Source organism: Bos mutus, chromosome 11 (assembly GCF_027580195.1).
Source record: "Bos mutus isolate GX-2022 chromosome 11, NWIPB_WYAK_1.1, whole genome shotgun sequence".
NCBI lineage: Eukaryota > Metazoa > Chordata > Mammalia > Artiodactyla > Bovidae > Bos > Bos mutus.
Window position 1 is genome coordinate 38,152,499 of NC_091627.1, and position 14,239 is coordinate 38,166,737.

The 14,239-nt window shown below is 42.0% G+C and overlaps 1 protein-coding gene across 1 annotated transcript; it reads left to right on the forward strand.

The window, feature by feature from the left end:
• The first annotated feature begins 5,047 nt into the window (after positions 1-5,047).
• Positions 5,048-13,941, forward strand: SNRPG (small nuclear ribonucleoprotein polypeptide G). The gene is made up of 4 exons (XM_005893603.3): positions 5,048-5,167; positions 8,605-8,627; positions 9,329-9,453; positions 13,557-13,941. The coding sequence occupies exons 1-4, from the start codon at positions 5,136-5,138 to the stop codon at positions 13,605-13,607; spliced, it is 231 nt and encodes a 76-aa protein (XP_005893665.1). The 5' UTR covers positions 5,048-5,135; the 3' UTR covers positions 13,608-13,941.
• Positions 13,942-14,239: the final 298 nt, after the last annotated feature.

A 14,239-nucleotide genomic window follows, 5' to 3' on the forward strand; every position in this document is an offset into this window, starting at 1 on the left:
ACCTATCCAGTGAGTTATTAAGTGAAGTACTATATATATATGTGTGTGTGTGTGCGTGTGTGAGAGTATATATATACTCATGTAAGCTCAGTGGCTCAGTCACGTCCCACTCTTTGCGACCCCATGAACTGTAGTCCACCAGGCTCCTCTGTCCATGCAATTCTCCAGGCCAGAATACTGGAGTGAGTTGCCATTTCCTTCTCCAGGGGATCTTTCCAACCCAGGGATCAAAGCCACATCTCCTGTGGCTCCTACGTTGGCAGAAGAGTTCTTTACTGCTGAGCTACCTGGGAAACCATATACACACACACACACACACATATGTGTATATATAGGGCTTTCCTGATAGCTCAGTTGGTAAAGAATCCACCTGCAAAGCAGGAGACCCCAGTTTGACTCCTGGGTTGGAAAGATCTGCTGGAGAAGGGATAGGCTACCCACTCCAGTACTCTTGGGCTTCCCTTGTGATATAATATATACACATAATCCCTCTAAAATTTGTTTTATAATATCGTAATCAGGTTGGTTTTACATGTGACAGTATAAAGGGCAGAGTTGGCCAGCTGGAGGCAGAGGCATTTAGCCAGCTCTACACTGCACACAGCTTTCATCAGTCCTTCTTACTGGCTTTGCCTCCTTCAGTCAGAACTGCCCAGTCCTCAGATACCTGCTTTCTCCAAGTACAGAATTTCTCCACTTACCACTTTCCCCAGGGCCCACGCTGGAAAAGCACAGCCGGCAGTCCCAGCTGGGGGTTTCTCTGATGCTCAGAAATAACAGTCAGGAGCATCCCCAGTCCCTATCTTCTTGACTCTTCCTTGTCCTACACAAGAAATCGTGGCGCATAGCAGCAGCCCAGAGCCATCTAAAGATCTCCCTGGAAAAGCTGTAGGTTCAGGAATGCTTCCTGCATGTTGTTCCCAGTTCTGCATCAGGCACCAGGCTGGGCTGTAACACAGGGGACCTTAGACTCTCACCACGGCACCAACTTGCACACGGGCTTGACTCCTGGGTCCTTCGTGCAGGTGAGAGAGCAGAGGGTGGGAGCTGACTCAACTGAGCCTCCCACAGGGACCCCTTCCCACAATCCCTCATGGGACATCATTCCCTGGACAGCCCCTCCTGTGCCTTTCTTCCTATTTTTCCTCCACCTTATCACATTTCTGTTAACTTGCACAGAAACAGCAAGATCCTGCTGGTTTGCAATTGCAGGACACATTTAATTTTTTTTTTTTTTTAAATTATTGAGCATCATTTATGAATGGGCTCCCCAGGTGGCGCTAGTGGTAAAGAACCAACCTGGCAGGCTGCAGTCCATAGGGTCGCAAAGAGACACAGCTGAAGCAACTCAGCATGCACTCATGCATTTATGTATAGTGAAGTGCAGAGCTCTTGAGAGCACCGTCCCATCCTGTGAGTTTGACAGATGTCTGATCCACAGCCCATTCAACAAACAACGTTCTCATTGTCCCAGAAAGATCCCGTGTGCTCTTTCCCAGCCAGTCTCCTCCTTCATAGGAGAGTGTGGAGGAATGCGCTAAGTTTTAAGGTCTCCTGGTTTGTTCCTGCAGGTAAAAGTATACCATACACTTTAATTCTGTACAATTTTTTTACTATGGAGAAAAATACAATGGCTGTTATTTGTCGTTAGGTTTCTTTTTGGATTTCTTTTTTTGTATAACATAAAGTTATACTCAATTACTTTCTGTAACATATAAATAAATGATAAGTATTAATAAATAATGATTAATCAACAAAAAAAGAAAAAGAAATAGGGGAAGGTCAGCTGGGGGGAAAGCAGAGAAACAAAGCAGGAGGTAGAGCCCGTGAAGGACTCTCAGATACCGTCACTGTCCTGGCTGAATCCCTTGGCAAAGGTTCATTCTCCCTTCATCCCACTGAAGCAATGTGTCTTATGCTGTTTTTCTTTTTCTTTCAAAGGAAATAGCCTCGAGAGAGGCTCTCAGGAAGCTCCAGCACATATCTCTGGTGGCCTCTCTTCCCAGGGCTCACAGGCTGCCACCCTGTTCTGCTACCCACAACACCTTGGGCTCACACCCCCTGAGGACCCACTATCCACAGCAAGGCTCAACCGCAGCTCCAGTGCCCCACTTGATGCTGCAGTGCAAAAGTCCTAACTGGAGCCCTGGGTACATCTGGATCAAGTTAATTACAAAACAAGACATACATGGGAATAGCCAAGCAGTCCCACTGAAAGCACAGGCAAGAAGCCGTTCATCCCAACAGTTGTGACTGCGCCCAGACTCCTCTCTATGTTCCTGCTGGGAGTCTGAGCACACCCTGTCGAACATGTCTGCAAAAACAACCCTTGTTATGCTAATCTCAGCCCTGTTTATGATGGTAAAACTTCTTGGGAGCAAGCCAAATGTCAAGATTGGGGGATTCATTAAATAAACCATGGTGCTATCCATACAATAGGAAACTACATACCCACTAAAAATAACATCGAGGAAGAATATTAATAGACATAGAAGCTGAGTGGGTATATTGCTAAGATTTAAAGGCATCTCACAAACAGTGTTAACAGTTGTTCTGAGTGTTAGGATTATACAGGTGATTATCACATTCTTCTGCTGATTTGTCGGTACTTTGTGCAATGATTCTGCTGTGTGCTGTGCTTCGTTGTTCAATCATGTCCGACTCTTCGCAACCACATGGACTGTGGCCAGGCTCCTCTGTCCATGGGGATGCTCCAGGCAAGAATACTGGAGCAGGTTGCCATGCTCTCCTCCAGGGGATCTTCCCAACCCAGGGACTATGGAATATTAATTTTATTTATTAAAGACACACAGCTTTATACTGTTAAATATGCAGGAACAAAGCACAGACAGGAAGTGTAGAAATGCTACAATAGCAATTTCACTTAAACACTAACAGCAAGAAGTAGAAAAGACATACAGTTATGACCCCTCTAGAGAAAATGCAAGGACTAGGATTTTGAGTACCAAAGAACACAAAATATATGATGAGTTTAAGTCTTTATTATCACTGGTATTTAAATAGAGTTATTTCTAAACATTAGAAATCAATCTTGTAGAACCATCCCCTACTTAAAACCACCAATGCTTTTCGATTTTGGCCTAAATCTTCTATAATCCCAATTGTATTTGATTCATAAATGTGGATGTATCTATCTCTAGTAACTAAACAAGGAACAAGATGGAGACCACTTGTTACACCTACACTCGTCTCGAAAATCAGTGCCTCAAATTAGACCTCATTTGCGTGCAGTACTTCATGTTGTATACAGAGGGGCAATGTACCTTAAATGGGGTCTTGGAGGCATTATTAAGCATTGCAGGACTGATCATAGGAAATACACTTCTAGCTCTAGATTGAAATTCTTGGAAAACCGAGCCCCAGTCACTCTGTTCTCTTAACAGTGCAGAGGTCACTATCTGAGCTGTTTCCAGAACCCCTGGCTTAGCATTACATTATCCTGTGAGAGTAAAAGCAAACCTCAGAGACACTAAAGTTTGGTTGGAGACCACCACAGTGAAGCAGATATCTCAATAAAGCATGTCACATGAGTCTTTCGGTGTGATACTATAATAATTACCAAAATGACACACAGATACCAAATGAGCAAATGCTCTTAGGAAAAAAATGGCACCAAGAGATTCATCAGACTCAGAGTTGCCACAAAACTTTCATTTAAAGAAAAAGAAAACAAAATGCGGTATCTGCAAAGCACGACACAATTCAGTTCAGTCGCTCAGCTGTCTGACTTTTTGCAACCCCATGGACTGCAGCACGCCAGGCTTCCCTGTCCATCACCAATTCCCGGAGCTTGCTCAAACTCATGTTCATCAAGTAGGTGATGCCATCCAACCATCTCATCCTCTGTCCTCCCCTTCTCCTCCTGCCTTCAATCTTACCCAGCATCAGGGTCTTTTCAAATGAGTCAGTTCTTCACATAAGGTAGCCAAAGTATTGGAGTTTCAGCTTCAGCATCAGTCCTTCCAATGAATATTCAGGACTGATATCCTTTAGGATGGACTGGTTGGAGCTCCTTGCAGTCCAAGGGACTCTCAAGAGTCTTCTCCAATATCACAGTTCAAAACCATCAACTCTTGGGCGCTCAGCTTTCCTTATAATCCAATCTCACATCCATACGTTACTACTGGAAAAACCATAGTTTTGACTAGAGGGACATTTGTTGGGCTTTCCTTGCAGCTCAGCTGGTAAAGCTCAACAAAGGGAAGCACAATAATGGAGGTATTGGCTCACACTGGCCAAAGAAATATTAGGGGCCCACTCCTCTTAAAGCTTATTTTCATTTAGTACATATGAATAAGAGAAATGTTGCAATCCACAAACACAAGGGATTGACTAGGGTCCTTCAGAAGCTAGAGGCGCTCGCCAATTTTACAGAAGAAAGATGCAGTGCTAAGTCTCTTCAGTCGTGTCGAACTCTTCGCGGTCCTATGGACTGTAGCCCGCCAGGCTACTCTGTCCATGGGCTTCTCCAGGCAAGAATACTGGAGTGGGTTGCCATGCCTTTCTCCAGGGGATCGTCCCGACCCAGGGATGGAACCGGCGTCTTTTTCGTCACCTACAGGCGCAGGCAAATTCTTTACCACTAGCGCCACCTGGCAATGGCACCCCACTCCAGTACTCTTGCCTGGAAAATCCCATGGACGGAGGAGCCTGGTGGGCTGCAGTCCATGGGGTCGCTGAGGGTCGGACTCGTCTGAGCGACTTCACTTTCACTTCTCACTTTCATGCATTGGAGAAGGAAATGGCAACCCACTCCAGTGTTCTTGCCTGGAGAATCCCAGGGATGAGGGAGCCTGGCGGACTGACGTCTATGGAGTTGAACAGAGTCGGAGACGGCTGAAGCGACTTAACAGCAGCAGCGCCACCTGGAAAATCCACAGAAAAGAATGACGGGGAATCCGTCCTAGCCAATCACTAGCTACACAACCGGAAGCTTGGGACTGATCGACAAACGCAGGCTTTCCCTAAGTATCGCGAGGTAAAGCGGGAAAGCGACCGACCATCAATTGGTTAACGGGATCAGTGACGTCAGACGCAAAGCCCCGGGCCTGCTGCTGAAGCGTGAGGCCCACTCGAATTCCGTTTGGAGGCTCCTTTGAGCTCGCGGAGTAGACATGAGCAAAGCACACCCTCCCGAGTTGAAGAAGTAAGTATGCGTGGGGCCCGCGCCCAAATGGCCGCTTCCCTGTGTGCCTTGAGTTCCTTACATCCTCCCAGGAGTGTGCCTGGCGTGCGTCTTCTGGGCCGCGGACGCCGAGATCCGGGCCAGTGTCGCGTGCTTAGGGGCCTGAGACCCGCGCAAAAGTAGTATTTCGACCGGGTGGATACGGTTACCAAAGCCAACAAGGCGCAACCATCTGCTGACTTACTTCCCGTGCCCGAGCTCCCAGCTCTGTCTCCCGGACCCTCTCCCTCGTTTCTTGAAGGTCTCGAATGCCACACTTTGTTGAACATCTTGAGTAGCAGCATGTTTTCGATAAGGTGGCTGGAGAGTGATTGTATAAAGGAACCAGGGAGATGGATGTTTGATAGGATCTGAGGAGTGAAAAGCCACCTTAATCTTAGACTGTATTTGTAGCTGTTTCTTTGAGCTTTAACTTAGAAATTATATTCCTTTTTCTTGATTTCTTGTTCGTAGGTTAAACGTGAATGTCGTGTGATATCTACTCTGTTAACAGAGCTGTGTGAGAATATTCATGTTTCTAATTAGAGAAGGGTAGGTTGTGTGTGGGGGAATGCGGTTGAACCCAGTAAAATCGATTCCAAGTAGGTTATTCCTACTGTAGATAACACCCAGTTTAAAGTTTTAGCGTCCTAAAACACTCTTGGCTGAACTTAGCAAGTTCCATGTTTCCTGAGTAACTTCTCTGTCGTCTTTGTACTATGTAATGCCAGAATTCTGCATTTATTAGTTGGCTAGCAGCAAGGATGGAAAATTGATCCAGGGGTCAGTTTGTGAGGCAGCCACCTGGTCTGCCTTATGTACAGTTAATTTATGCTTGCCCCATAAAGAAGTCAGACTTAAGGGAAAGTTCAAATTTAATGATTTTGCATTTAAATGCACTTGTATTGAAAACATATTTTGTGCAAAATCTCCGTGTATATGTTAGTCTGTTAATTAAGACAGCGCCTGACATTAAGAAAAAGAGAAATTGCAGTTAGTGAGCTGGTAAAATCTTAAAATGTCTTCTGAATTCATCATGAACTGGTGAAATTATTTTTTAACAAAGGACCATTCTCTACTTGTAAGACTTCCTTTTGATTAAGACATTATTTGAGAATTTCAGAGGACGAAACTGGTTTTAACACCTTTTTCTGCTTATCTAGATTTTATGAGTTGTGAAATCCTGTCAGGTCGACCTCCAAAATGGCTTTTAGTATTTTTCTTCCTTTACATTTCTCACAGATACCATCTTTAACAAGTGTATATACCCTTCTCCTAGTTTAGCATGACTCAGTGGTTCTTAACTGCAGGAATGAGAGTCTGGTTCTGCTGGAATCTAGTAGGTAGAGGCCAGGGTTGCTGCCAAATGTTCTACAGTGCACTGGACATCACTCAACAACAGAATTATCCCGCCCCAAGTGTCAGTATGCTGAGGTGGAGATACCTGGCCCAACCAGATTCTTCCTAGTGCTCTTAAAAATGGGTGACAGAGTAGTCTTTGTTTTTTTTCCTTCCAGTTTTCTTGAGATATAATTGACATACAGCACTGTGTAGGTTTAAGGCGTATAGCATGATAATTTAACTTACATATGCCACAGTCGTTATGCCCACAGCTGGTTCTGCTGCAGTAACTTATTGCTGTCTGCATAACAGAGTGCAGACTTCTTAATCCAGCATTCAGGGCCCTCCATCTGAACTCCAGGCACCAGACTCTACACACATTAATAGTTGAATACTGTGTTCTCCAGCCAAACTGACCATTTGATTTTACCAGACTTTTTCAGTGCTGTGTGACTTAACATTTTATTTAAACTTTTCTGAGCTTCAGTTGCCCTTCTATTAAATGGTGGTAATTATTATTAATTTATATGTATGTAATTTATGGGCTTGCCAGGTGGTGCTAGTGGTAAGGAACCTGCCTGCCAATGCAGGAGACATAAGAGAGTTGGGTTCAATACCTGAGTTGGAAAGATCCCCTGGAGGAGATCATGGCAACCCACTCCAGTATTCTTGCCTGGAAAATCCTATGGACAGAGGAGGCTGGCAGGCTACAGTCCATGTAATTGCAAAAAAGTCTCTTCTTACAACTTCTGTCTGGCCCTTTGTCTTATTTATCTTTGAATTCTCCCATGATATACATTAAAATTGAATGAAGATTCATATTTTTTAGCCTGTAACTGGAAGAGGTAAAAACTGGTTTGACTACATGTCTTCATATTATTCTATGCTGCTGATATGGAATTTTATTGCTTAATTCAAATTATTTAACTTCAAAATATGTATTTTGCCAAAGTGAACTTATATGTTGAAGAATATCCTGAACACTTAAGATTGATGTTTAACACTAAATAAACAACACTACTTACTGTCTCAAATATAGAATAAAATACCTGTTGGATTGGGTATGGTATGATTACCTTCTGGTTTCTTCACAACTTTGTTTGGTTTTGGAAATAACCAAAAATATAACCAAATCTTTGTTTTTCTCTTAAGCTTGTAAATCCTGTTGTTGAAAATTAGGTCAGTATTGAACAACAAGAATGTTATTGTAGTTCACGTGGGAAATAGATGGGGAAACAGTGGAAACAGACTTTATTTTTGGGGGCTCCAAAATCACTGCAGATGGTGACTGCAGCCATGAAATTAAAAGATGCTTACTCCTTGGAAGGAAAGTTATGACCAACTTTTCAAAAGCATATTCAAAAGCAGAGACATTACTTTGCCAACAAAGGTCCATCTAGTCAAGGCTGTGGTTTTTCCTGTGGTCATGTATGGATGTGAGAGTTGGATTGTGAAGAAGGCTGAGCGCTGAAGAATTAATGCTTTTGAACTGTGGTGTTGGAGAAGACTCTTGAGAGTCCCTTGGACTGCAAGGAGATCCAACCAGTCCATTCTGAAGGAGATCAGCCCTGAGATTTCTTTGGAAGGAAGGATGCTAAAACTGAAACTCCAGTACTTTGGCCACCTCATGCGAAGAATTGACTCATTGGAAAAGACTCTGATGCTGGGAGGGATTGGGGGCAGGAGGACAAGGGGACCACAGAGGATGAGATGGCTGGATGGCATCACTGACTCGATGGACGTGAGTCTGAGTGTACTCTGGGAGTTGATGATGGACAGGGAGGCCTGGCGTGCTGCGATTCATGGGGTCGCAAAGAGTCGGACACGACTGAGCGACTGAACTGAACTGAACTGAATATGTTCTAGACTCATTCCGTTCTTCATTATCTTCCCCTTCACAAGTTACATTGCTCAGTCAGTATAAGTACTAGCTGAGGTAGCCCATCATTCTCATCCTTTACAGCAGTGCAAAGCTTTTAATTTTTTAAATTTAATTATTCCTGTTACATAAATTTAGCAGATTACATTGACAATATCTAAAATTAGTTATATAATCTTTACCCCTTTTGCTTTTTCAGATTTATGGACAAGAAGTTATCATGTAAGTCTTTTTGGTTTTCTATTTTCAGGTGTTTTTTGAATATTAAATTAGTTTTTACATCTGCTTTGGTAGTATATTTTATTATTATATTAATAATGTTTTGAGAAACTTTATAAAAATTCAAAGCACACAGATCTCTAATTCACATCCATTTAAGCAAGCAGGTTTATCAGAATTCTAACTAGATAGCTTTATTTTCTTAATTTCTGATATTTAGTAAGTTTCACAGTATTTCATACTTTTATTTCATATAAGCTTTCTCTCACTTTGGTAAAAATTAACATGATTTTCTATTTTATATTTGAAAACGTAACCTTTTTTCCTTTAAACAAAGAACAGATAAGGAATAAAAATCTGACCTGCACAGAACTCAAAGTATGTAGGGGTTAAGACCATGGCTTTAGAAACAAGCAGCCTTCGGTTTGAATTCCAGCCTTCATTTTGAATTCCCTACAGTAACTGTGTAATCTTGAATCAGTTACTTAAAAATATTATAATTCAGTTGCTTCATAAAAAGTCAGGATGATTCTACTTTATAGGATTCCTGTAAGTTTAAATGTGGAGGTAAATGTACAATGCTTAGCTCAGTGCTTGGCATATAGTAAAGATATATCAGGGTTTTCTCTCACTTGATTTTTAATGAGTAGTTTAGTTGATAGTTAACGGTCAGCTTTATTAAATTCCTTTTTCCTTTTACATAGTGAAATTAAATGGTGGCAGACATGTCCAAGGAATATTGCGGGGATTTGATCCCTTTATGAATCTTGTGATAGATGAATGTGTGGAGATGGCAACTAGTGGGCAACAGAACAATATTGGAATGGTGGTAAGTACAAATACAAGATCTCTCTTAGAGATTTCATTTTTCTTTTGGATTAAACATTAGCATCCCTTCTATCCAGCTCTTGGATTAAACTGCAGTTAGGCAAATTACAGGCAAGATTAGATATTCCAACCCCCTTTTAGTTTAACTTCCTTTTAGTTTAACTTATGGAGGTTATTCAACTGTGGTAATACCCCAGTTACCTGTAGGTTAGATCTGAATCTTACACAGAATCCACTGAGGTCCTTGGACTTGAAATAGCTGTTGGAATTATTTTTGTGTTTTATTCTATGATGAGGCCCATACTGTTCCTTCATTAGAGCCATAGTGAAGTCACTCAGTCATGTCCAACTCTTTGCAACCCCACGGACTGTAGCCTGCCAGGCTTCTCCATCCATGGGATTTTCCAGGGAAGATTACTGGAGTGGGTTGCCATTTCCTTCTCCAGGGAATCATCTGACCCAGGGATTGAACCCCCAGGTCTCCTGCATTGCAGGTAGATGCTTTACCATCTGAGCCACCAGGGAAGCCCCTTCATTAGAGTAGTAGTATAGAGGGTTTTCAGGTTCCCCAATTATGCTGAGTCCACCTCAAAGCAGTTGAAACTATCTCTAAGGGTGCTGCTGCTGCTAAGTCACTTCAGTCGTGTCTGACTCTGTGTGACCCCATAGACGGCAGCCTACCAGGCTCCGCCATCCCTGGGATTCTCCAGGCAAGAACACTGGAGTGGGTTGCCATTTCCTTCTCCAATGCATGAAAGTGAAAAGTGAAAGTGAAGTCGCTCAGTTGAGTCCGACCCTCAGCGACCCCATGGACTGCAGCCCACCAGGCTCCTCCGTCCATGGGATTTTCCAGGCCAGGAGTACTGGAGTGGGGTGCCATTGCCTTCTCCAGTCTAAGGGTGCAGTTTGTGTTTGTGTGTGCTGTTACAAGATCTTGTGTAATTTTAATGTGTGCTGAGGATTGCTACTCATCAAACTTCAGTGTTTATGCATTCACAGAAGGTTAATTACCCTTTCCAAGGCTTGTGTTATTGCTTGTTTCAAGTATATTTCCATTATTGCATTTTGAAAAGCAAATCAGTCAGGGTTTGAAAAACAACTTGGAGTCCCTAGATATGAGTCTCCCTGGCCTCTTGCACACATTTCACGTAGATGGACCTTCTCTTCAGGTACAGTCCCCTTGAAATGAATACAAGTCTGGCAGATCATTTGCATTTTCTTATAAAAGAGAGTTTTAAAAATACCCCAAGATTTCCTTCTAGCCCTTCCTTTTACAGATTAGGAAATCTTCATTCTGATAGAGGGTGGATTAGGGTTTTGGTTCATATATCAACAGATCCGCCAAAAAAATAAAAAGAATTAAAAAGGGAATTGATGTTTAAAGTTCTAATTTGAGGAAATAACTTTTGAGAATGTGTGGCACTTTTCAGAATTTTTATTAGTGAAGGTATTGATGTTTCTCATAATTTTCCCTTATTTTGATGGGGTTAATTTTCCTTACATGGAAATTGGTTAAAAGCAGTTTGAGAATGTGTGGCACTTTTCAGAATTTTTATTAGTGAAGGTATTTATGTTTCTCAGAATTTTCTCCCTTATTTTGATGGGGTTAATTTTCCTTACATGGAAATTGGTTAAAAGCAGTGCCATAACAAGTCATTCAAATAGTGAGCTCCAACTTACTGTGATAGGCAGTCTGTTCTTCCATCTCTGATGCATGTTCTGTGACTAAAATAAGTCTATTAGTAGGTGCTAATTCTTATGGCCGAGTTAACACTTTGAAAATGAAATAATGATAATATATCAATTTTCTTTAATTAAAAAACAGCCTAAAGAAAATGTAAGAATGGTTTTTCTAAGGGAAAGAAGGGAAACTATGGTTACTATTTTATTTTTTCACAAGCTGTTTGGCTAAAGAGACAGTTTAGTTGGCTTCATTGTTCCCTTGTCCAATCAGTGACCCACTGAGGCCATTGAAACTATTTATTACACGACTTCCCTGGCAATCCACTGACTCAGACTCTGCTCCCAGTGCATGGGGCCCAGGCTCAATTCCTGGTCAGGGAACTAGATCCCAAAAGTCACAACTAAGACCTGTGCAACCAAATAAATAAAAAGAAGTGGTGTTTTTTTGTTTTTGTTTTTTAAGAAATTACTTAATACAGGATTTTTCAGGTGGATAATTACCTAATGATGTCTCAATTAGCCTCTTCTGAAATAAAACCAGAGTAGTCAGTAGCTTCTCCTCTGTCTTATTTCCTTAAGATTCCACTCTACTTCAAGGTTCCCCTAAGAATATAGTAAAAATTGTGTAGTTTTTGATGCTATGTTTCAGGAGTTCTTACTGGCTTTGTGCTTCTGTAGCTCCAATTTAGGTTTGTATTTTTTATTAGACAGTTGTGCCCCTTCATGAAAAGGCCTGGGCAACACTTTGCCAAACTTAGTACTCAAGCCCAATCCAAGGAGCAGTATGGAATTCTGGACCTGATCAGGGTTCCAGTTTGATCTGGAATATAGGGCATCCAACACAGTGGGAAAAGAGGAAGAGCCCTGTGAAGCAGACGAGCCTTAATTCCTGTGTCTTATATGAGAAGGCAAAGAAGTGTGTGATACCATTTTAGAAAACATTGAGGAAAGTGGCAGTTTTATTTTTTTTTTAATAATGCCAAAAAGAAAAAGCCCTTAGATCTAAAAATCTTAGTTATCTGAAATAACTTCTCTTCACCACCCTCCACTTCTGGGGAAAGTCACAAATGGACAGGTTTAGGAAGGAACTAGGAAGAAGGCTTCTTGGTTTTTAAGTTTTGATTGGTGAGAAGTCATGTTCATCTTCTCTTGCAAATAAGCCAGCAGTTTAAAACTCTTGAAAACTAGGAATCATGTTGTTTAGGTTTCTTCATTTCTTTTCCTAATTTGTTAAGAAGAGTGAGAGTCTGTAGCTTCTTTTGGTTTCCATTGTCATTTTCAGTGCAGCTCTGTAATTCTTTGCCACTTTCTCACCATAAGCATTGCTGTTTGTCTCTGCCAGGCTCCCCAACACTTTCCCACCTGTCATGGTCCTTCCCAGTCTGTCATGTGCAGTAATCAGATGCAGGTCATCTGTTTGCTTAATTGAGCCTTTTGTGAGCCTGCCACTGCTTTAGGCGCTGAGTAGATGCACCAAGCAAGTCCTTGCCCTCACAGAAATGACACTTGAGTGAGGAAGACAGTATATAACACTGTGTGTAATAAATAAAGCAAGTAGAATGAGAGGAGAAAGGAACAAGTTCCAGCTATGCCAGCTGCCTCCCAGCATAGCTCTACTTTGAATCTTACTCAGTGAAAGTCACTCAGTCGTGTCCGACTCTTTGTGACCCCATGTCGACTCTTTGTGACCCCATGAACTATACAGTCCGTGGAATTCTCCAGGCCAGAATACTGGAGTGGATAGACGTTCCCTTCTCCAGGGGATCTTCCCAACCCAGGGGTTGAGCCCAGGTCTCCCACATTGTAGGTGGATTCTTTACCAGCTGAGCCACCAAGGAAGTCCATGAATACTGGAGTGGGTAGCCTATCCCTTCTCCTGCAGATCTTCCTGACCCAGGAATGGAACCAGGGTCTTCTGCATTGCAGGTGGATTCTTTACCAGCGGAGCTACTAGCAAAGCCCCAAATCTCACTCAGGATGCCCCATCCTGTCCTTTCACCTGTCTGGCTCTATTTAACTGATTTGTGGTTGTATTACCTACAGTCCACCAGGGGCTCCTTATTTTCACAGTCCCCTTCCAGTTTGACTTTCCTATCCCATTTTATCAGCCATTTCGCCTATGCTTCATGAGTATCCTGACTTACCTTCTTTTATAGAAGATCCCCAGGAGTAGGAAATGGCAACTCACTCCAGTATTCTTGCCTGGAAAACCCCATGGACAGAGGAACCTGGTGGGTTATAATCCATAGGGTCGCAGAGAGTCGGTCACAACTGAGCATCTGAGCACTCAGACACACTGACTAGGGGGAAAAAAGCCTCACAAACTGACATTTAATAAAACCATTAATTAGGTGATGAAAATCCTTTAAATCATCGATACATCTATTGAATAGTGTTCTTTTCAAATTCATTTTTTCTTAGGTAATACGAGGAAATAGTATCATCATGTTAGAAGCCTTGGAACGAGTATGAACAATGGCTGTGTTCACCAGAGAAATCAACGCTTCCATGTGTCCCCTCTCCACATTTTACTACCAGAAAAATTGGGTTGTGTACATTTTCTTACTTTTTTGTTAAATAAACTTTTGTAATAGCCAAAAATGCTTTCTTAGCTGTTCTCAACTTAGAATATCTGCTCTTATTCTGATTTTTTTCTGTCATGACCTGTTATTGGTTGAGACTGATTAGTTCAGAGGTTTTTAATGCGTTAAAATAGAAAAATCTTATTAAATATGAAACATTGGCAAGATACCCTTTTCCCATATCTTTTACTACTGAACAAAATTAAAGAAGCTGCAAACCTGAATGGGTTTCTTCTAAAACATTAACTGGAATTTTCAAAGTTGTTGCAATAACTTGGACAGACTCTGACTTTTTCACATACATCTACATTCCAAGTACAGTTTCACTCAAACAACATGGGTTAAACTGTGCAGGTCCACTTATATACTGGTTTTTTCCAGTAGTAAATACTACAGTACTACACCATCCACGGCTGAATCCACGGATTCCAGACTGAAAAGAGGAACTGCATATGCAGAGAGCTGATGGCTCAGGGTCAGCGTCCATAACCCCCCAGTGTTTTAAGGGTCAACCATATAGTG

Coding starts and splice junctions, on each gene's coding strand:
- SNRPG (XM_005893603.3), top strand. CDS start 5,136: ATGAGCAAAGCACACCCTCCCGAGTTGAAGAA. Junction 5,168..8,604: donor CACCCTCCCGAGTTGAAGAA/GTAAGTATGCGT, acceptor TTGCTTTTTCAG/ATTTATGGACAAGAAGTTAT. Junction 9,454..13,556: donor AGAACAATATTGGAATGGTG/GTAAGTACAAAT, acceptor ATTTTTTCTTAG/GTAATACGAGGAAATAGTAT.